The sequence below is a fragment of the Crocodylus porosus genome, unplaced genomic scaffold, assembly GCF_001723895.1.
Source record: "Crocodylus porosus isolate Cpor-Errol unplaced genomic scaffold, CroPor_comp1, whole genome shotgun sequence".
NCBI lineage: Eukaryota > Metazoa > Chordata > Crocodylia > Crocodylidae > Crocodylus > Crocodylus porosus.
The window spans coordinates 127,631,248-127,656,006 of NW_017728886.1; the positions used below are offsets into that span (position 1 = coordinate 127,631,248).

Genomic DNA, 24,759 nt, shown 5'->3' on the forward strand with positions numbered 1-24,759 from the left:
CCCCAGTACTCTTTCCTGCCATGGCAGGGGGTCGGACTCAATGATCTGCTCAGGTCCCTTCCGACCCTAGAAACTATGAAACTATGATTTTTGAAACATTACATGTGGTCACGTGGTATCCTTTGAAAGCTTACTAATCTAGCCTTAAATTCACCGCAACTCTGTAGTTCACCCGACAGCCTTGAGAGTCAACCAAATCATCTTCCAAAACAAAAAGATAATAGCAACAGAACACTGAAGACAGAGTATTTTGGATCAGTTGAAAAAGGCAACCTAAAACAAGTTTATTACCCTGCTGCTATCTCCTAGGCCAAGTTACTCCATTGCCTGTTGTAGCTGTTTGCCAGCTGGGCTGGGCTTTGCTGCCTCAGCTTTGTGACAGCCTGGGGCTAGGGCTGGGGCTTCGTAGCTCAACTGGAGCAGATGAGCTGGGGTGGACATTAGCTCACCCACCCTGGGGGGGAGGGATTTATGGGAAGGGCCAGAAAGCATCCTGGGATGCTGGGGGACTGCAACTTTACTTGTGTCAGGAGGGGATCTGGAACAGAAGTTCAATAAAAGTAAACTTTGGTCTTTAAAGTGGCCTAAAAAGTGATTATATTTGATATTACCTCTATCCAGGTCTATTGTTGAAAAATATTTTGGAATATGCTATTATTGTTTAAAATACGTTATACTTACACTATGATTTTGCTTATAAATGCTTATGCTAAGCAAGCCATTTGCTTATGCTAAGTAGCCATCCTAACTGTGTCAACCATTTTAAAAGCAGCAAGTGAGTCTCTGTAAGTCTGTGTGCTGTGAATGATGTGAAAGCAATGGTTAAATGGAGGCTGGTATGAACCAGCTATACTAAGTAACAAGATAAGATGCAGCAGTTTTAGGAATATGGAGATGGTACAACGTGGGACTGAAAAACAGACTGGAATGTAAAAGACAACACCTAACTGGTAACAGAATCCAAAAGAAACATGTGAAAGGGTGAATCGTGACTGGTAAAGAAGCCTCCAGAAGTTTCCAGGCTTTGGTTGAAGTCTGCCCAAAAAAATAAAAATAAAAAAGAGGTGAAAAGTCAGTGAAAAAACAACCTGATGAGAGCCCTGACCACCAACACCAACCTACCTGGACATTGAGAGAGATAGAGAGAGTCAGTGCCCCCCTTGACTGGACATTGCCTTGAGGAAGCCTGTGACTCACCATCACAGCATGACTCCAAGAGCTGTGGATAGACGATTTAGTGTGAATGGTGTGCATGACGAGTGTATGATACGAGTGTGTGGTGTGCTGCTAAATAGTCTGATTCAGTTGCCCATTACTATGCAATAAACCCTGGTTTGCTGAACCCACATGTTGGTTTTATATCCAATACTATCTTAAACTGGATACCGCTATTCTGAAATCAGTCAATGTGCACTGAACTTCTATTCTGTTACAAATTTAGACCAGTGTCCAATCACTTCTACTGGCTTGTGTAATTTCTGTCCCTATCGTATTGGTAAGTCAAACCAACTAATTTTTTTAATGTAAAAAGATTTTAATGAGATGCTAGTAATTCTTACTTTATCATGGAAGCTGTACAACCCAGAACTTTTTCAGGATAAGAAAAGGAATGTTACAGATTAAAAACGTAGTTTAAAAAGTGTCATGTATATAATTGCCTGGATGCCCAGGGACTTGCCACCCTCAGGCTGGGAGTGCACAGCCATAGTTCCACTGATCAGTTCCCACTCTTAAAAGCTAATCAGTTATAGCCTCAGCCTGGAATCAGTCCAACCACCCGTGTGCCCTGTGTTGTGAACCAGCAGTGCCAGCAGGTCACATATATCTCTGCCCTCTGAAGCTTTGGAAGCTTGTATGTAGCATTTTGTATCCGATGCTCACCACTCACCTTCCGTTTGCAGCCATGTTTGTTACCAAATCATCAATTACTTTCTTCTTTTTTTTCCTGTCAGTCTCAACTTTCATTTTACTTTCAGGCAGAGTATTAACCTTGGCCCCTGTTTCCAGTTTGAGTAGGATAACTGCAGGGCTGTTCCCCACAGTTTTGCTTGATGCATACACTTGGCTTCTCTGAATCTGAGATCTGCAGCACTCTGCAGAATGATTATTGTTGCTACATTTATAAGACTTCCAAGAAGTATAGCACTGTTTGTGGTCATGCTATAACCCTCACCTCCTGCATAGTTAACTATAAACAGTATCTCCCTTAGCAGCTGTTTTCTCTACACGCCCTTAGAAAAAGTTACATCAGAAAGGAAAACCACATGTACTTGTAAGTAATGCATGGAACATATCCATCCCGTTTTTTAGAAGTGCACCAATACATCAGTCCCATTTCAGATTGGCACCAATATGAGGAAAATTGAGAGCATCGGCAATTGGCTTTTTTGGCTCATGTGGCTAATAAATGCCACATGCATGCACGCAGCTGCTGCACAGCACTCAGGCAGCCAGGAGAGCAGCTGGGTCTGGCTGCTAAGTTGGTTGTGGGGAAAGGGATGAGGAGGGGCAAAAAGAGACCCCCCACTGCTGCCCAGCTGGGATGGGGCAGAACACAGGACAGAGCCATGAGCAGCTCATCTGGGGGACTCAGGGGAGGTGGGTCCCACTGCTACATGCATCCCAGGATGGAATGGGGGCATGTCCCCCTGGATTTGGCTATTCCCAGTGGGGTGCTGGGCCAGGCTGCACTCAGGCTGGGCAGTGGTGGCACTGGGAGAGAGGCAATTGGCTTTTTTGGCTTTCTAGTTGCAATCAGGGAGAGAAGCTTCTATTCGGAAAAGTCCGATTCCCTTTGCTTCAATTTTCATCTCCCAATTCCACATTCACAACACTACCAATTATAAGGGATTGTTTGTCAAGTCTCACCTTTCACTTGTATACAATGATTGTTCCTCACAAGCAGCAGTGTAGGGACACAGGTGCCCAGGGCAAAGCAGACTCAGCAACTGCCAGTCCATGATCATCAGGGATCCTCATTTTCTCTGATTTAAAAAAAAAACCTTTTTTTTCCCGTGATTAAAATGAAACACCACTATACACACACACACATATATACACCCATACCCCACCCCCACATAAATGCACGCACCCAGACCCACATGTACATATACACACATATAGACACACACGCAATGAAACACCATTATATACACTATATATATTAGCGTCGTTTAAATCATGGGAAAATGTGGATTTGGGATTACTTTTTTTTTTTTAAACCAAATATTGGGGATTTTTTTTTTAAATCAGAGAAAACCAGGATCCCTGGTGACTGTGCATGCATGACTGTCAGCAGCAGCTGCTTTTTTTTCAAGCCCCCTGCCTTTTGCCTTCCCGCACCAAGTTCACAGTTGCCCCAGTCTCTCCCAACCTTCAACCACCTAGTTCTACTACTGATTGCAAGGTTCTAATTACCTGCACAGTCTCAACCAGTTTTTCTTTATTGGTTCAAGTGAGTTTCAACATCTATGAAATTTTAGAAAATTTCTAAAACAGGAAGTTGTCCTCTACACAGGTTACAACCTTGCCTAACATTTCATGTTTTGCCATATTAGTCTTCCAGCAGATACTGGAGACATTTAAATCCCACCTCAGTTATAGGATAATTATACCATCCCCTTAAAAGACTGCCTCATCTATCTCTTCATCCTGACTTAGTCTACATGAGCCCCACCTTAAACAAAGCACCCTGTAAACATACACAGTGAGACACAGGTACCAAACTAACACAATATCACTACAAACGCCTCAAAACATCAGGGATTCACCCACCCATTGGCAGCAAAGCCCTCCTCCAGGTAATCTCTCCACTGCTCCTCTCTCTTCCCTCCCCAGTTCCCAGTCCAGCAACCCCCTCTGTTCACAAGGCCACTGGCCTAAGCCTGCCTGTGTCACACCAGTTCCTGTTCCACATTAAAATCATCCACAAAAAAAACCCACCTGGAGCAAAGCATGCCATACACAGCTTCAAATAAACACACAGCCAAGCAATCACTACAAAATAGGTACTAGTGAAACAGACCATATATAGGACCTTGCAAACTCAAGGATTCACCTTTAAAAATATATTTAATTGTACTTTTTCCAGCTTGGTTTCGAGTCTCTTACCAAGGCAATTTTAAACTTTTCTATGCCACTCAGAGGTGTAGGGATATCCCTTGAACAACTAAGATGACACAGGAACTGGTGTGCTTTAAGAACAAGTAATATGAGACTTGGTATAAAATTTCTGGTGTTAAATCTGGGATAAACATTGAAATTAACCCTAAGTAACCAAATCAACTGAGTAACTGTATCAAGAGTGAAAATTATGGTTTGCATTTGAACAGATAGGGAAAAAAAGGATGAGAAATTAAGGAAATTTAAGGCACGGTAGGAGGTTGAAAATGTGAGAAGAAATATCTACATTTAAGCAACTAGTGTAGTGAAGGTTAAGAGAAAGCTACAGAATATACAACACAAATTGTGAGAGGAGAAAAATTTAGTAGTTATAAAATGTGCAGGTAGCCTAGCACTCTAGTGTCCATCTGTCCCCTCTGATCTTTCTTTCAGCTTATCAGAATAGCATGTTCCAGTAGGCATATACCATATTTTTTCACATGCCACATACTCCCATATCAGACACACATCTTGGTTCTGGCAAGGCAGAAACCACCGCTGCTGTAAGCATGAATCAAAGTAAGGCACTTCCCTGCTTAAGTCCTGAACCCCAATTTTGGGGGAAAGATGTGTGAGGTAAGCAAGTAAATACAGTACATTCTAGCTCTTGAATTTGAAAGCAAGATAAAGTTCTTTGTTCATATAAACACATACTACACACATGCTTTAAGCCATGTGTGAGATACTATAGTTTTGTTGTGATATTTATGGGTTCATAGTGCCAGAGGGTTAAATGTCGCATGGCTCAGTTCTCCAGATTGGCTTGTACACAGGGAAAGAAGTTAATTGCATTTTAAAGCAGAGCTGTTGGGATATGGTTACATGCCTTATTAGTGGGTCATCAAGCAATAAGCCAATATGCCTGTGCTGAGGCATCAGTCCAGCACCTGGAGAGATCCCCTGCCGTTTCTGATGTCAGCACAGAACTTCAGACAAGTACACTCCAAAAAGACTGAAAGAGGAGGTCCAGAAGTTGGGGGAAGGGAGATATGTAGGATGAAGCCTGAGGTATTTGAAAGAGAGCATCTAGGGAGATTTTTGGCTGTCAGAGTGCTTGAACTTAGGGGCAGACGGGCTCTCTGTAATGCTGTAAAGGGGATTTGTGTTTCAGAAAGAGCTGCCTGCTGCACTGCATGCGACTTTGGGTTCACTCTCTCCCCTTGAAGAGGTAATGTGCCTCTCCAGGACCTACCCATCTGAGAGGGGCCATGGATACTTGGGGGAAGATGGGGTGGTTAGGAAACAAATGGCAGAGCCTCAGAGTCAGTGCTATCTGTGTAAGGCTGAGAGTCCTAAGCAGTGCTCCCCTGAGGAATTAACTGGTTCTCCACACACTAACATTACTATTTTAAGACACTGTCAGGCTATTTGTGTAAGGCTTCATCCTCACTGAACACTAATGCCAGTTTATTTTAAAAAAATCATAGACAAGCTTTAAATTCATTAGATAAATACTACCGAGTGATGGGAATACTTATGTATTACAATGCACTGGTCAAACCAATTTAGTCTTCACCACTCTAATGAACTAAGCCTCTTAATAACAAATGTGTTTCATTTGATAGTCAAAAGGATCCATCTATATCAGAAAACATCAAGTCACAATAAAAATTTATTTCTTGTCATATTACTCCTGGCAAGTCAGTTCATGTTTTCCCAAATCCATGAAGGTTTTGTTCATAACTGACTATGGTTAGAGATTTTTTTTTAATATAGTAACTAATATAATACAGAGGTTAGCTGCCACCAAGTGGCAGATACTATGAAATGCATAGTGAAGCTTGTGGCCTTTTAACTTAAATGGCAAGTATTTTTTCTGATCCCAGAAACTTGTTACATGTGTCATGGACTGAACCTGTGCAGAGACTTTCCATTACAAAATGGTCAACAAAAACACCCTCATGCCCCAGTCAGCCAACTCAGTGTCTACATGTGCACAGCTGCGAAGTAAAAAAAATTCTGCAGCAGGATGCAAGTATTTATGCTGAGTAACTTAGTTTACTCCAGCCTAATAGGGGTGCACATGTAGGTGCTTGACATTTACTGTACAGATAATTAGTTTGCTACACAGTAAACATCTCATGTAGATTTACCCTTTAGGTATCTTAATACACAGGTCCAAGAGCATAATTTCAAACTGCTCTACAAGCCCGATTATAGTACTGGAGCTTAACACTTTCACTCAGAAACATGTCTGATCGTATGGTGCTGTTAGTCAAGCACTTCTGCTGTTAGGATTAAGATTGTACTCATGAACTGGATTTGAATACAACATTTAACTGTGCCAGTATCATTTTGCTTCTGAACAGCTTTTCATGCAGAAGTATGGTCCAATACTTGGCAATCTATCATCCCACTTGAGAGGTCTGGGTTTAATTCCCTTTTCTGCCCCAGAATGAGAATCATTTTGGGAAGGTTATTCAGGATAGTATCCCTCCATAACTTGATGCTATAGACATTTAGTACCAGACTATCATTTTAGGTTTTAGTTCTGCGCAGTTGACAAGGATTTCTTTAAGAACTTTTCTCCGTGGGCAAGTAATTAGTATATTTTGACAATGCATGCAAAAAGTTGATACACATACCTTCAGAATAGAGTGAGGATATCTTGTAGAAAATTCAGTCACTGTATTTAACCAAATCCAAGGTGACTTAGAATTTAAGATAACCATGTGGCGGGCCAGTAGGGGGTGCTCCTGCATTGAGCCTCCCACCTCCCTGAGCCCAACCACCTGCCAGGCTCCAAATGCCTCCCTAGGGGCACCTTATGTCCGGCCCGACCCCTTCCTGGAGCACACTCGCTAGCCTGGGGGTAACGTAGCCACCACCACCCCGAGAATGGACTCACTCTCGGCCCTGTGTCCTTGGGGAAACACAGGCCTAAAGTCCTATGGGTACTCAACCCAGTACAGGCACTTGGGGCACTTCCCCAAGTCCAGGGGCAAAAAGTAAAGTCTCCCTTAGTCCGCAGACCTAAGGGGCCTCTTGGGCATAATTTAGACCCACCCCTCAATAACTCTCCTACACCAGTCACAAAGGAGAACTTTATTGATTACAGGGGTAGGGTGAAAATAGGGTACAAGATTGAGCAATATCCTAGAAATCCTAAAGAGCAAACAGTCTGGCTGAGGTAGCCTTTTGATCACGCATCTGAGTTACTGCCAGCTAGATATCTAATCAAATCTCAAGTAGCTTACTCACAAGCATCTTCCAAAGGCCGGTGAAGTTTCCCTTTGGAGGCAGGAAGTTTCTAGCATGTGAGTTTTGGGGGAGAGAGCCAGTTTCAGATGGTAAAGCTCCTCTGTGTCCCCCACATGGCTGCTGCCCCTTCCTCCTGGGCAGTCCCCACTTATATAGCCCCTGTGACCTCATTCACCTAGTCCAGTGGAGGCCAGCTCCGGTTAGCTGTCTGCCAACCAATTTGAAATACATCACCAGTTACCAGGCAGATTCCAGTCCACCAGGTAGATGCCCCTCACCCAGGTAGCTGATGCTAGTCACGTAGATTTCCCCCCTCCCTCAGGAATTCAGCCAGCTCAAGTTACCTAAAGAGATAGGCTGAGGTGTGAATCCTCTGTGCTGGGCCCATCTTAATCACATTGTCACAGGGCAGAGATTTTGGGGAGAAACCAAGGTGGCTTTCTGCCACAAACCCACCCCCATAATTAGATTCTACACATGGAAAGTTTATGAATTTATTATAATTTTCCAGATATAGAATCTAGTTATATCTAGTTCTTGGAGGGTCATCTTAAATTCATCGTCCACAACACCACTGTAATAGGGAAAGCAGCAGCAGAAGGGCAAGTGGCAGGAGAGCAGACAGTGGGGGGAGCCAAGCAGCCTGACCCCTCCCCCCCCCAGTACTTTACCTTGCTCCCTGCCACCTGTCCCCAGCACAACTTGCTCCCCATGACTGTACACCCCAGCACCTAAACCCCCTGCCACCACTTGCCCCCTCCACTTGGCACCCCTGCCATCCCCACTGCCACTTACCCTGAGTTGCAGCTCCCCGCCATCCCACTCAAATCCAAAACAAGGGACTTCCACCCTCCCCCCCATCATGTTAAATAAGGGGAGAAAGCTCATCTTGGATTCTAGTAAACATAGTAAATACATTTTTGTGTATTTTGCTTTTCATGTTAATTTGAGTAATACTCATAAGCTAAGGTCTCCTTTACAGGTAGAATTTCCCCAAATAGTCTTTTTAGCCTCTTCTCAAAAGCTAAAATCCTTGTTATTTGTCAAGGTCCAGGTGTACAATGAACTTCAATGACTAGAACAGGCTCACCTAACCAATCTATTTTGGGGACTAACAGAGTAATGCTTGTTTTGCCAAACTGTCATGCCAAGTACCTAACAAACCAAAAATATAATTTCAAGTATTTAACACTAGGGGCCATAAAAAGGCACAGTTTTGAGAACCATCCATGATTCCTACTATGCCAGAGAGAAAACAACTACAACAATCAATGTTTTGAACACAAGCAACTTCCACAAAAGAAAAATAATCTTAAGATTCCTCCTTGGTTTTGCTCAGTATCTTGAGCTTGTACATCGAGATACTTTATGCTGTTGTTTTCACAGTTCAGTACCATCAGGCATCATTCAAATGGAATTAGCCAAGTGATATTAGCATTATTTACATCAAATCTGAATACATGGCTTTTAAATATTAGCATGTTTTCATGGCAACGCATGTGTTATTTCAATATAGTAAGCCCCATTCTGTTATATTTTATATAGCACGATTTGAAAAATGGTTTACATTACAATAAACTGTAATACTGGAAAATAAACTACATGCAGGAAAACACATGCATATTGCACTGGAAGGTGTTGGACTATTTTCTGGCTAACCACCCTCCCCCCCAAAAAACAAAAAACAAACCAACAACACCAACAAAAACAGTTTAGAGAATCTCCCCCCCAACTCCTCCACTCCAATAGATACAAAAATCTAGTAAACTTGACACTGGAGTACACTTTGTCCTTTTCATATTGAAACAAAGAGATCCTTTGGATGCTCTGCCTGTTTCTTTAAGACACCTCTCTGACCAGTGCCCTTCGATTAATGTTACTTCATTTTGATACCTGCATTTGGAACCTAGTAAAGATTTAAAATACTGAGATCCTTCAGATATCCTGTAACAAAACACTTGTTTGCTTCAGAGGCCCCCTTCCCTAACTTAGCTCAACAAATATTTTACTTTCACAAGTGCCAACAATTCACTTCCTAAAATATTTACTCCACTTCTAAAATTAAGTTAGATATTACAGATTTGGTCCAAGTGAAGCATAAGTATTCCACTAAAATTTATGGCATATTACTTCCTTAGCGCTCTGCTGAATTGACCCAAACTGTGAGTGGGTGGCCTCTTCTGCAAGCCTCCTAGAAAATTTCAGGGAATCCAAATACTCCAATTTTTTTTTTTTTTTTCCCCTGGGCTAAGACTGTTTTTCTTCCACCAGATGGTGCTGAAGCATCAACATATTTTGCTGCTGAAAATACTATCTTCCTTGAAAAACAAGATGATTATATGGAGTCCAAACTAGTTATCTGATGAATTCTGTGCAGACTGAAAATTGCACCTACCCCTCATGCCATTCTCATTATATTAGCACTACATTGTCATTTCCTTTGATGTATTTTATGTGACCATTGCACTTGAAGTGATGATATTCAGCAGCATGGAAATGCCACATGTCACATCTGTGCAGAGACCTAAAAGCCAGAGTCAGCACCCTAGGCAGCAGCAGCAAGGGCTGAGCCAGCCGGGTTAACAGAGACAGCAACTGCTATTCGTGACACTAAGTGGATGTCTGAGGCTGTTGTGCCCTGGTCACCCACCACTCATTACACTACTGCATCTGTGACTCCTCCTACAGCTATAACAGCTTCCCTAGAATGAAGAATTTCTTTTCTTGTGCATTGGTGGTGATTTCTGTGGAGAATTCCTTTGGATAGTGGTTAACAAATCCCAGCTGATGTCATTTTCTTGGACAACACCTAGATCTGCTGTGAAAGGAGAGATACAGCATCATGAGCAAATGCTTCTTTCTGAGCAATGGTGAATGTTAAGTTCTGATTCATGAGAAGTCTGCCTTGCAGGGCTTCATCTTGAATCCCACACACAAGTCAATCCCTCAGTAGAGACTCAAGAGTAATACCAAAATTACAGGTCTTAGGCAAAAGACCCAAGTGAGTACACTATAATCCCTTTGCCTGGCAGCTAATTGGGTTTGTCACAATGTATCCATCTCATGGTTTCATATGGAGTTAGTGAAAAGTGGTATTTTAGTATTGCAAGGACTTCATCATGGAACTTGCAATGGGGCTTCGCTGGGTGCATAAGTGATTAACCAATTTTAAAAGCTTGAGACATGAGAGTCAGCAGCATGGCATGTTTCTGGTTAGCTTCAGTAATCCGATTGGCTCCTAGACAGAAGATAATCCAGTCAGCATACAAGTCCTAGGACAATGCCCTGGCCACATCAAATTCTTCAGCATGGCCCAAGGTTGCCAGAATGGAGAGCAGCCACATGGAAAACTCTGTGGGCAGGAAGATCTGGTCTGACCTTCCCAGTCAGCACAAGTCCCCTTCTCCAGAGCAGCAGCTGGGTAAAGCACAGGCATATTTTCTGATTAGTGGGATCACATCCTCATTGCCAGTTTTATGTATTGCAGCAGCTGGTTTCTCTCAGTGAGATTAGCCAGGGACCAACAAGGTAAACCATCTTTAATGTACAAACAAAAGGCTTACCTTTATGTTTCTTTAACTTATACCTTGGGGGCACTATTTTTCTGGATTAAAATTGGTGGCACACTTGACACACCAGTCTGTGGGCCAGATCTGGTCCATAGGCCCAATCCTGCATGTAATGAGGGATCCAACCCCTCCCCACAGCCAGAGCCCCATCCAGCCATGCAAGGCTGACTCTGCCAGGACCTGATCCAGTCATTTGGGGCCAACGTGGCTGGGGCCTGATCCAGTTGCATGTGGTTGGGACATCTGAGGCCTAATTCTAATGCACAGGGCTGGCGTGGCTAGGGCCTAATCCAGCCATACAAACCCAGCCCAACTGGAGCTCCATCCAGCCAATTTTTCACCGCACACTTCCACTACTCTTGTGACACACTAGTATGCCATGGCACAGTCTTGGGGAATCACTGGCTTAGTTGAATGTTTTTCAAGTATAACAGCAGGTAGCCACAGAAGACAAATACAACATGGAGTTGCTTCCTGCCAGTAGGTGAGGGAATAACACATAAACATACAAAATTTCAATACATAACAGATTTTGTATCCTAAGAAACGAATAGAAAGTTCCTTGGATTCCGGTAGAAAACCTGAACTACCAATGTGAAATAATGTGCATTCAAGTCGGAAAAGCTTGATAAAAGTAGTTGTCTTTTAGATCTGCCACCTAAGATCTCATTGGTCCAGTGATGCTCAACCTTTTGGCCCCACAACCCAGATAAGTTGTGTGGGGCCGAAATGTAGGCCGGATTAGGCCCTGGGGTCTCACACTGCCCCCTCCCTGGTCTGCATTGTGGGACCCATCACCACCCCTTCCCACCCTGGCACACCAGGATTGGGTCCTGGGGGGCTCATTACCATCTTCTCCCACTGAGATTTGGTCCCAGAAACCTGATACCACCCCCTCCCATCCTCTGAACACCATGAGTGGGTCCTGGAGGACCAGCATCAACCCCTCCAATCCACTGCATGCTGGGATTGGCTTCCAGTGATCTGGCACTGCCCCCTCCCTGTACCCCACACTGGGGTTGGACCCTAGGCCCCAATGCCACCCCCACCTGGCCCTGTGCACTGGGATGCAGTGCACCAGATGAGGCAGTCCCACAGGCCAGATGTGGCTGACAGGCTGGAGGTTGATCACCGCTGCATTACTCCATTGAATGGGAAGCAACTAACCATTTTTATTTTATTTTATTTTATTCTAGAATTTTTTTTTTAAAAAGGCACTTAATACGGCATTCTAGAATCCCCGTATTTTACATAATCGAAATGCCTTGCAGGTTTTCCATGTTTTGGTTTAGAAAACACAGCATTGCTGTAGCAGCAATTAGCCAGTGACCCGTTTAACTTTTCTTTAATAGTTTAGTCCCAGAAACAAAAGCTTCCCCACCACCACCCCGTAAGCTAAAATCTACTGCTGTCATTCATTAACTTTGCAGTGCACATTTAGCCAGACAGCTATGATGTCCAAATTAATGCTCACCTACTTAAACAGGCATAAATCTTACAATTAAAGAACCTCCAACCTTGAGACATTTTTCTAGTCATATGCAAAAACAGATTTGCACATCTTGGAACACTACATTTCAGACAAGTAGGACAAGAGCCAACTGCATGGGCTGATTAATTTAGTTCATCAGAAAAATAAAGCTCCATGCTTTCCCTTTTTTAGCCAGGTAACTTCATGTCATCCTAGCACCTATATACTACATACCAGACTGGAAAGCAATTAACATATTTATTCAAATTCAGGATGGCTCTAAATTTAAGATGGTCCCTTATAATAATTAGATTCTAGACATGGAAAAATTATAAATGTTATTATAATTTTCCATGTCAAGAATCTAATAATTGGAGGGCCATCTTCAAATAGTTCCCCCACTGCAGTACAAAGCAGGAGCAGAGAGGTAGGTGATGGTGGGGCAAGTGGCAAAGGAGCCAAGTGGCCTGAAGCCTGCCCTTGCTACCTCCCCACTACCACCATGCTCCTCGTATCGCTGTCTGACCCAACACCTAATGCCTGCATCCCCTACCCCTTGCCACCTGCTGCCCTACCCACTTGCATTTCTCCCACCTGCCCCCCACCCATATTAGGCCCACCCTGCCACTTTTCCCTCAGTTGGCTTCCCCCCAGCCACTTACCTTCCCCTTCCAGCTCTGCTGGGCCCCCACTCTAGAGTGGAACAGGAGCACAGAGCATATGCTGTCTCTGGTCCCAGCCCAGGCATGCAGCACAGAACCAGGGCCAGAGCTGCTACAGCCATCTCCATGTGGCCATGCTGGGGCTAGAGGCAGCATGTGCTCAGCTTTCTCTGCCCCAGGCTGAAGCTGGGCCCCAAGAGGGGCCACACCTGCAAGGGGAAGATACATGGTAGAGGAGAGCGGAGGCTGCAAGGCACAGTGACTGCAGCTCCAACTCCAAACCCAGGCTTGGGTTCAGAGTCAAAGCTGCAGTCTCCACCTACCCGAACTTGTTCTCAATCTAAAGTGAGTGGTTTTTCCCCACCCCATGTTTAACTAGGGGGTAGTAATTCTTCTTAGATGCAAGTAATTTCAGTATAATACGTTCTTTACAGTTGTATCTGTTTGTGTTCCAGTTCCTGTTGCTTAAGAGCAAGATCTAAGTACAACAAGAATGGCAAGTATTACTTATCTTACAGTTGGCACAAGTAGGGCCAGTGCTGGATTTAAGGAGACCACAATCACAGGTTCACAATGTTTCCTCAAGCCAACAAGAGACATTTGCATCACTCTACTGAGTAACTAAGCTGTTCCTCTATATTGGGACTGTCCAACTTGCAGCTTGCTAGGAGTTAATACCTAGCTACTGCTGCTCCTATCACTCCAGCTGGAGTAGCAGCCAGGGTCTTGGAGCTCCCACTCTCTCCCCTGATTTCTATTGTCTGACACTGCCCCACAAAGCAGAACACCTGAGCGCATGGTGCCAGTAGACCCAGCATGAGCAGCAGTGTCGCACTGTGCCATGGGGGAATCCACAGAGAGCTGCAAGTCAGGCAAAGTGCTATGCTGTGAAGCAGTAGAGGTGCATGGTCCCACTGACACAATACAACAGGGTGGGAGAGCATCTGCTCACATTTGCATATGGCTTGTGAGAGCTTATGCACAATGGAACCAGGTGGGGGAGCACCCACCTGTGTCCTCGGTGCCATGGGGTGGGGAAGCACCCATTCATACACGTAGCATGCAGCCTTGGGGGTCTGCTAATGTAGTCCCCATAGTGTCTGGCCCCTGCTGGTATGGCCTATGGGTTGTGCAGCCCCTGACTGCTTAGAAGGTCTATGGTATCAGGCTTGGTGATGGTCTTATACAGAGTTTAGGTTACAGTTGTATGAGATGGTTTGGATAGGGATGATATTACCTCAGGCAGAGAGTTGTACTAGATGATCTCTGAAGGTCCCTTTCAGCCCTCCTTATCTAAAGACATGTTCTATATTAATATAAACAAATTCAGGGTCAAATTTTGCTCTCTTCTTTCAATGCAAACTTTCTAGAGGTATGATGTTTTTCACTGACCAGCCCTCAGAACAGAAACAGAATGTCCAGATTCTAAGTAATTCTTTTTCATCCCTTGATAAGATCCAATGGGGCTATGTTATATATGTTTATTCTGGATGCATTCATTGCATCCCATACTGAGAAGCCAAAAGCTATAATATATGAACTATGTGGTTTAAATGCAAATGGGCAATGCTAGTTAACTCTAGCCTTTGATAACCTCATTATGAGGTTTAGAGTCTAGCATGAGACATTTCCATTATGCATTTTCTCCTGTGTTTAAATACCAAAAGACAAAAAATTAGGACCATTTGGGAGAAGACATTTCCCTCTCTCAAACATATTTAGGCTACTTCTAACCTTGAGGAACAGACATTAAACAAACTGGTTTAAGTGATCAGAAACTGGTTTAAACCTGTTAAACAAAACAGATGTTCAGTGCACATAAACCATTTTGAAATAAACCGGGTTGAATGTAGTATCAGACTTAACTGATTTGGCTCAAACCAGTTTATGCAATGTCTGTTGCAGACCCCTTGCTGGTTTAAGTTAAATCAGAGTCCCCCAGTATCCCAGCATGCTCTGTGGGCTGGGCAGCGCTGGCCCCTCCCCTCTGCACCCTGGCTGCAGCTTGGCAGTCCCTGCAGGCATCTGCTTCCCCCACACCACCACTCTCTGCTAAGCAGGCATTCCCCCTTCCCTCACAGACACCTCTCAGTACAGGCAGTCCTCAGACCTACAACACAATTGGTTCCTGAAAACTGCGTCTTAAGTCAAAAAGTTGTAACTGAACAATTTTCTCATAAGAAACAATATTATAAATGGAAGATTGGTTCCTGAACCAAGATCTCATACCCTATTTTCACTAAAAATACCCCAACATTTTGTACTCGATCAATTATAGATGAGTAATATAGCTACATTAATGTATTTATATTGTAAATAGCAATCATATTGATTTGGAAAGACTTCTCTGAGGTGACTTTGCTAGACTTTTTAAAAGGCTCTTGGCTGGAGTCTTGTCTGCTTTCTTAAAAAAAGTGTCCAAGGAAGTTTGGACAGATGTTCTCCAGGGAGATGAGAGACACAGCGAACTTGTTCGCTGGTGTGGTGTCGCATCGGATCAAGCATTGTTAAGTCAAAACTGACATCATAAAGTTGAAACAGGGTATCAATTTATAAATGTTGCAAGTGCAAAACATTGTAACTTGAAATGTTGTAAGTCAAGGACTGCCTGTATTAACTAGCAGGCCACATGCTGGCTCTCTCTAAGCTGTGGCACACAGGACAAAGGTAGAATCAACAGATAACTGGTAATGTCCCTCTGTTTTCTTAATGGGGTGACAAACACTGAGTTACAAGTGATAAACATTCCCTGGTGGGCTGGTCAGGAGCAAGGTGGGGGGATGCTTCCTAATGACAGCAGTCTTGCCAGGGCCAGGCCATACCCTCCTCAACTCATCTCTGTGCAAGGGAAGGGAAATCTGGTCTACCACCCCCGAGCTTCTAGCCTGAGCCACTGCAGGCATGTGCCTGCATTTCTGAGATGTCTGTCTGGTTACAAAACTGATTTAGCCTAGCCAGGTTAGACTAACCTGCAAAAATTCAATCAATTCAGGCTCAGCCTGTCTGAATGTCTGTCCCTAGCCTTGGTTTTGCTGGATTGCTTAAGTCCTATTTAAGGCACACAAGCAAAGGCCAAGAGAAATAACTTAATTTAATTTTGAGTCAAGTTTACTGGAAACTAAGAAGCCCTTACTGAAGAACATGAGTCTTAGAATAAATAACATATCTTACTATCTAGTACAGAAAAATAACCAGATTATATTAATATAAACTGAAATAATATAAAGCCAAATCCAACTTGTCTCAGTTAAGAGCAACAAAGGATTTTACAGGATTTTCTCATGTATAAACCTACCCCTCAAAATAACACACCATTTTTTTTTTTAAATAGAATGGAGAAAAAAGATCTTACCTTGCAAAAAGTAGCAGCAGCTAGGAAGCTGAAGCTGCTCCCTAACCTGCTGCCAACCCCATATAGCAGATGGGGCCTGAAGACTGTCCCACAGCCCTGGGCTCACTACAGCACTCGGGACCAAGGCTGCTCACTGGAGTCAGTCCATGGACTCCAGACACCAGCCCAATCTGGCCTGTGGGCCATGTTATCTGGGGGGAGGGGAGAGAGGAGGTTTCTCACAGGTATGAAAATTTGGCAGCATAGGAGTGGTGGCAATATTAACTGCCATGGCTTCCAGAACTGCAGCAATAAATGCTGCCACCACACCACCGGCACCATATTTCTGAACCTGTGGGGATCCCTATTTCCATCAGCTGGTTTGGGGAAGAAAAGTGCAGGTTATATGTGAGAAAATATGGTAAATTATTCACAATCGGTAAGGACCTCCACAACTTTAACTATTAAAAAATTATAAACCCAGTATTATTTGTCTTTGCTTGAAAGATAATAGCAATTCAACCAGATTACTTTGCTCTAAAATACTGTGTATTAACAGAGTGTCAGAGAATTATTCATGTTTTGTAATAAAAAGAGCAGTTAATAAATTGGAGTGTGGTGCAATTTTTTTTCTCCCTACATCTTTCCTACTGCTTACAAAAATTTCCTTATTTCCATCTGTAACAGCTACACACTTTAAATAGCGCTTAACTTTCTGTAGAAACAATCTAGAACAGTTAACTTAAATCAGGCAAACCCAAATGAACATAGAAGCTATTTAGTATGCAAAACATCTGAGGCCATAAATTTGTAAGAAGTGCGTAGGCAAACTGAGTCTTCCACATCAATAGCTGCAGAAAAAGAAGAAGGACAAAATCTATCACTTGATTCTTTTGATATTAACTTGCCACTGAAAGCCAACTCATCTGAGATGTTTCTTGTAGAACAAATGTTAAACTTTAAACAGGTTTACAATGCTACTCCTAAATACTGAAAACAGAGAGCCTTTCCCTCCCCCTGGAACTCCACCTTATTTCCCAAGCCCATGCAGGAGAATGATTTAACTGGAAAGGGACATAAACTTCAGGGAGCAAGATATCTTAGACATTTCAGATTACTTGTAAAAGTTGACTCACAGAAATCAAGTTGCTTTTTTTGCAATCTAATTCCCCAACTGTACTCTCCCAGCCTTGTAGGGAATCATTCAATTCCTTTCCCACCTAAACCAGATAATTCACCCAAGGCATTTAATAAGCTCCAGCTAATGGGGATCAGCTTGCAGGGGAGCAGTCTTGCTGATCCATCAAATCACAGTCAGAACCAGACTTTGCTTAACAGGTATAGCAATCCATAACATGGCTTACCTGTTATTATTGAATTAAGTAATTAAAAAGTACAGACTCAAAAAAAAGTTAGTGCAAATTATTTAAAGTAAGCTTGAAATCAAGTCATTTTGGGTCATAATGAACACTTTCAATCAGGTATTAAAAAGACTTTCAAAAACAGATTCTTTAAAAATAGATCAAAGGAGCAAGCAAACAAGATGGGATTAGTTTCTTGTTCCCACTAATGGTCTTGTGGGAATTACACAAGGGGACTTCTAGTTTTCCCAACTCAGAGTCCTTGAAAATGATCTTAAAAAAAAAAGAACAAGTCATTTAGTTCAGGGTTGAGGGTTTTTTTAATTAGTGCACATAGATTTTTAACATGCAAAATGAAAGGAAATAATTAAGGGTATTCCAGGAAACCTGGGTGGCTTCTATGACATTTCAGAGTTCAGCTGCTACTAACTGATGCAGAGTTATTTTGAATTCTTGCTTCCTATTGGCCTGTAGATGAAATATGGACCTGAACTAGTAGCTTTAGGATTAACAGTTGCCATTTTAGCCAGAAGGCAGAGCAGGTTTTGTACCTTATAGACTAACTGATTCAGAGAGGCACGAGTTCACACAGGCAATACAAATTCTGTATGTGCTTGGCTCTTCTGGAGGAAAGTTAGATTAGATACCTACCAGCAAGATCTCCCAGCCCACAATCTAACTTGAATGGCCATATGCTTGCCTCAGGACAGAGACACACTCAACATCCTATACCCCCCTGCTCTCTCTCAAAGAGAGCACTAGCTCACTGTCAGCCTGCCCATGGGTAAACTGTCAGGGAGCCCTAGGGGGACCCCCAATCTTGGAAAATTCTGCCCTCCTCCCACCAATCATTTGATTGGCAGGAAGGGGAGGGTGGCACAGGGAGAGGCATCCTCCTGCAGGGAAAACCCTCCTGGAGCCCCAGGAGAGTTGCTATCAGGAAAAATACCCCTGCCCACACATCCTGTGGTTCACCCAGCTGCACTGCTATGACAATACTCCTGGAGTTGGGGCTGTAGAAACTGGGCTGCACATAAGATATATGTATAGAGATTCCAATCAGGGGGTTGGAATGCATGTAGGCTCCAACTCCTGTGTTGTTTTTCTAGCAGTAGCAAGAAATTGCTACTGCTAGAAATGACGGCCATAGGCTACAACCTACTTTGTGAAATCATATGAAATCATTTCATGCTATGAAAACAATGCTTTGCTTCAAGAAGTAGTGTAAAAGCAAAAAATTGAGGGTGGGGCAGAATAAAGAACAGTAAATAAGATAAAAGTTATCATTCATAGTGTCCGATGAAGCAGGTGGTAGCTTACAAAAGCTCATGACTCTCTAAACCAGGTAATCTATAAGGTGCCATCCTGCCTTACCTTCTGCCAATGTCTCTCAGCTCCCTTTCTGCAATGCAGGTTCTTACCCAGGGAAAGGATATACCTGCTACATCCTTTTCAAGACCATCATCCACACTAATCCTTTCTCTACAAAAATCAGATTTCTCTTGAGGTCTTGAATTAGGCACCTATTGCAGCTCCATTCTTTCTACTCTCCAACATCTTAGCTCAGGCCACCCACACACCTTAACTTATTTGCTGGTTTTTATTCACCACCAAATTAGTTTGCAAAGATTAAATGGTAAGAAAACTTCTGTCAAAGATTAAGTCACGTATTCAGAAAGTTCTCCAAACAGGCAGTTTCTAGATTCTGCTAAGATGAAGAAGTACCATCACTTGACAGATTTAAATTTAGTAACACAGACCTTGAAGTAAATAAACTGTTACTAGCAGGTGATGAACTCAGTAATGTGATCTGTTTCATCTCCAACTGATGATAAACAGGATGACCAGTAACCAGGTGATGAATTGAAAAACTGTGATGGAGAAAGCAAAAGAGTTTGGACAAGATCCGTGCCTCTTGGTTTGTAGACATCCATAAAGCTTATCATTCCATTGGATAAATGAATCTATAGTTATGCTTGCTTGAGATGGATTCCCCACATCATCTGACTGATCTGTGCAAACCAAACAGAGGACAAAAAGCCATAATCAAGGTTGCTGGCCTGATAATGGTTCCAAGTACACAAAGGAATGCAACAAGATTGCACGCTCTCTCTCTGTCAGTCTTCCAGGTTTATGCAGGAGTGATCATGTGGGGACCATGAGGAGGATCTGAAAGGCATCTGAGAATCAGAGTCAGAAGGCTACACAATTTGAAGTATGCAGTAACGCTGTTTTGGTTGCAATTCCTTTAAAAGAGCTGAAAGACCTACAGCAAGGAAGGAGTTGTGCTAGGGAAAAGACACGGCATCATGTCATCATTAATATTCCAAAGTGATCTCCATGTCTCTCTAGACAAAGAATCAGAGCTGACAGAAATAGAGTTCTTGAAGCAAGTCTCAAGTTCTACATACTGGGGTGTAATCTTAACAGAAGACAATAAACACATAAATGGAATAAGACAGGTTAGGCAAAGCTCACACAGCGGTAAGGGATTTGAATGCAATATGGATGAGTAGGCAGATTACTAATAGAACAAAGACATGCTTATTAAATGCACTGATAGCAAAGTACAACTGTGAAGGTTCGATACTTATAAAGAAGTTAGAAAATTACAAGTGTTTAAGATGTGCTACAGAAGAATGTTGAGTATTTCTGGACTTTAAAAAGATCCAACAAATATGTGCTCTGTAAGACCAGAACCAAGCCTTAATGTAAGCAAAAAGAAGTGATTTGGACACATATTAAGAACTGCTTTTAGATTAATGAATTCAGATGACCTCATAAACTATTAAGCATTTGCCATTTCTGACAAAGGGTAGTCAAGTAGGTATAATATCAACAGCTGGAGGCTATAAATCTTTCACCTGACACCTTGCTTTTGCATACTATTTAGGCCCTGGATGAAAGAAAGCACAAGCCAGTTCCACTTTTAAGTCTAACCATGTAAAAATTTGAGTTGGTAAGTAATTTAAAGCTTTGCTAGGTAACAAATCATTGTAGAGCTAATAGCCTTAGATGTTTGTCAGCCTCTTCAGGGCATCATGGATCAGCCAGCATTCTGAAAGCTAGAAGTTTTTTCAGCTCCCTGGAAACTATTATTACAGTTTATTTCCTTAAAACAATTTCTTTTCCAGTACTGTTGTGGAACATAAGGGGTTGCAAATCCTGGGCCTTTTGCTTATTTAGAAGGGTAAATTCTAGGTCAGTCAATTTTTGATTCCAGAAGGAAGAACTGTTGTGGTTTATAGGCAAAAGTAAGTGTATTATAGAAAGTTTACAAGAACACAAGGAAACAATGCTTTGCTTCAGGATAGCCAAAAATTGGTTGTGGAGGAGAATAAAAATCAGAGAATAAGCTAAAGTGGAGCTACAGTAGGTAGCTAATGGTACAGAAGGGGGACCCTGCAGCATGGAAATGGGTGAGAGGCCACAGTCTGGGTGCATCCCTGTTGCTAGAACAGCCAGTGCCTTATGCTTCTCTCCCTCTGTCCTCTGTAGATTTGCATCAGCCCTACAGTAATAGCAAAGCTGTTTTTATTTGAAAGGTTGAGGAAAAAAGAGTCTGTAGTCAAAATCCTGCTTCTGGTCCATCCCATCTTTGACCCCCAGCAACACAGCATCTGGGAGCACAGACCAGTGGGATCCCCACTCCCCACCAGCACCCACTGGCCCCCCATCGCCGCACCTGCATTTCTTTGATGTTCTCCACCGGGGCAATAGGTTGCACAGGCCTGGCGTGGCGGGAGCCGCTCTTCATGGGGAGCTGCAATCTACTTGATTGGCGCGCCACGGAGGCAGGAGCAGACCCTGAGTTTGACTGGCCCCCAGCACCTGGCTCCATCTCCTCTGCCTCCTGGAAGCTCAATGCCGCAGGGAACAGAGCAATGCTAACACTGCATGGAAAGGAGACCTCTGCCTCCTGCTCCCACAGCCGCTGTTTGCTGCTGCTGTTTCCATGGTGAGGAGGAATCTTAGACACTTGCAGAGGCTGCATCTCAATTGCCTCCTCCCCCTTCATAGTGTTGCTGGGCTCAGGCTGTCCCCCTAGCATGGCTGCATCACCCTTCTGCTGGGAAAGAGCTCTTATTTTTTCTTGTTTTCTTCTCTAGCTCTAGTTTACTCTCTAGGAAAACTAAGCAAATAAATTCCATGGTATAACTGGAATAAGGGAAATAAAGCTCCTGTTTCAATAGCAAGCCACATCTTCAAATACAGGCAACTTGTTTAAAAAATGCTCTAAACAGCCCTGCTTAAGTAAAAACCATCCTGTCTGCTTCCAAAGTATCAATGCCTGGATCCTCTTGTCTCTGCATCTGCTGCTTGCACTGCCCAGTTAGTGTCCTTCCTCAGCCAGGCAGGGAACAGCACCGTCTCTGCCTCAGAAAATAAATTCCGCCCCTTGTACATCACTATGTGACACACAGATAAGGCAAAAGCTGGGGCATGTTTAACTGTGCCGAGCTTTTCAATTTCCCCTGCAAGGAGGATGAAACTAAACAGACAATACAGACTCTGACATTTATACTGCAATAAAGTTGAGAGGAATAGTTGAAGACAGGAGCAAATCTTTGGGTGAGAGGGGGTTGGTGCAGATGGTGAGATGTATCATCACATATAAAACAACACATATTTTTCTCCACTTAAAAATAAGCAAGGAGTTTTACTAATGTACTAGGGGCCTAGGACTGTGTTATTCAGTTTAAATTGAATCAAAGACAAATATTATGTCATTGGAATGAGTGAAAAACAAAGCATTGCTGTGAAACAGGAGCTTCATTTCCAGGAGCAGCTACAGACAACAGAAGTGCAAGACAAAGGATAGCTTGATTTGAAGACTGGCCTGCTACAAGGGCTATGGCAGGGGTGGGCAAAATACAGTCTGTGTGCCAGATCCAGCCCGCTAGCCTGCCACAGGGCCTTTAAAAATTTTAGAAAATGTATATCTGCCCATGGCCGCCTGGCAAAGATGACAGGCGGACAGCTGCAGCAGGACCCAGCGGGAACCTATGGCTGAGCAACAAGGCTAGCCCTTCCCGCCCTCAGCCCCCAACGAGAAGCCTCTGCGGCTTCTGGCTCCATGCCTCTGGAGCTGTCCCCCCTCCTTCCGTCTGAGTGGAAAATAAGGTACGATTGGAGGGAGGGAGTGGCTGGAAATGGTAGTTGCGGGGAGCAGTGGGGGCTGTATGGAGTGGCGCAGTGGCAGGGGGGCCCCGTGGGGAACAGCATGGGAAGTGGCAGCTGCAGGGAGCGGTGGGACCCATGTGGTGTACAGCAGGTGGCAGAGCCACAGCAGGTAGCACAGTGGGCCCTGACAGGTGGCAGAGCCACAGCTGGGCCCCAGCAGGTCGCAGGGCTGCAGTGGGTGGTGGAGCAGTAACAGGAGCTGGGCCCTGGCAGGTTGCAGAGCCGCAGCTAGGCCTCAGTGAGCAGCAGGAGCCAGTGGGCGGCAGAGCCACAATGAGACCCAGTAGGCAGCGGAGCCCCAGTGGGCAGTGGGGCCATGGCAGTCCCTGACAGGCAAAGCAGAACCACGGCTGGGCCCAAGTGGGACCCAGAAGTCAGCAGAGCCACTGTGGGTGGTGGGCCTGTTAGAATTGCACAGCTTACATCTTGCTCTTGATAAGAAAGAAATACGGTCCAAGGCTTCTCTCCCCCAGTCCCTCCTTACCCTTTCACATGCTGATTACAAAAACCAGTTTAGGCTATAATTCAACTGCATGGCCTTGGGGGGGAATGAACCTTTGATGAACTCTTGTGGTTTTGAGCATGCTTAATGAGCTGTTACATATTTACCTCTCCGCCCCGTATACTTAAATAGCTAATTATATTATACATGCGATGTATGTAATGATGTAGTTACATGTATGTTTGTATAAAACGGAAGTAGGCTGCAGGAACTCCTGTGTCTGCACACGTGCCCAGGAGAGAGAAAATAAATGCCACTTGCAAACACAATTAGTTCGTTAGAGGTGATCTGCGCACCAAGCTTGCTCCACTCTAACCTTTGTTTGCAAACAAATACATCCTTTTGTGCCGACTGATGTCTGTGTGTCTATGATCTCAGCGCGCCTCCAGGGAAACGAACCGCCGTTTGTGCAACAGGCCCCAGCAGGCAGCAGAGCTGCGGCTGGGCCAATGCAGGACCTGGAGGACAGTAGAGCCCCAGTGGGTGGCAGCAGCACAGTGGGTCCTGGTGGACAGCATAGCCGTGAGGGTCTCTGGCAGGTGGTGGAGCCATGGTGAGTGGCAGGGTTGCGGCAAGCAGTGGAGTCACAGTGGGGCTGCAGCAGGCAGTGGGTCTGTGAGGAGCACTGCAGGAAGCAGGGGGCTGCAGTAGGGAACACAGGGAAAGGTGGTGGCAGGCAGAAACATGGAGCCCATGCAAGTACCCTGGGGCTGGCAGAGATCCAGGGTGGGGTCATAGAAATACAGAGCCTGGGCATGGGGTCTGCCTGGCTGCATCATGTGAGGCTCACACGTAGTGTGTTAGAGCTGCACGCTATGGAGCTGGCAGCCCGGCCCCGGCTCTCTCAGCACACATCCAGCCACCATACCCACACCCCACTACGTGCACACATACTCTCCCCGACCACACTACCACTTATATCCCCTTCTGCCCACACAAAACACACAGTAGGAGTGTATTTTAAGCTATTATGCAGCCGCCTCTAGATACATTTTCTGTAAACACAGAAATTAGTAGAAAAATATGTTTAAATAAAATTAAAATAGGTTATAGTATATGTTTTTTACATGTGTGTGTGTATGTATGTGGGTGTATACATATACATATCTTTTTCACTGTTTCCAGATCACAGCACCCTTCCTCCCAAAAGGAGTACTTCCAGGGCAAAAGGAGGGACTTCGAATGGCAAAGGTCAGGGACTAGGAGGTAGGACTTCCAGGCCCAATATGGCAACCAGGGGCAGGACAACTGCCAAGGGGTGGGGCTATCCATGCAGCCCTCAACAGCTTCCCCAAACTTGGTAAGTGGCTCTCCACT

The 24,759-nt window shown here is 44.0% G+C and overlaps 1 protein-coding gene across 4 annotated transcripts in view; it reads right to left on the reverse strand.

Annotated features, from left to right (window-relative positions):
* DNAH5 (dynein axonemal heavy chain 5) overlaps positions 1-21,688 on the reverse strand; it is a 294,998-nt gene extending 273,310 nt beyond the window's left edge. For 3 of the 4 annotated variants that reach the window (XM_019541679.1, XM_019541689.1, XM_019541661.1), the window contains exon 1: positions 21,442-21,683. In XM_019541679.1, coding sequence (XP_019397224.1) covers positions 21,442-21,597 — 156 coding nt within the window. In that variant the 5' untranslated portion in view covers positions 21,598-21,683. Of the gene's footprint in view, positions 1-21,441 lie in introns of all 4 variants that reach the window. The other variant, XM_019541696.1, reaches the window with a different exon arrangement.
* Positions 21,689-24,759: the final 3,071 nt, after the last annotated feature.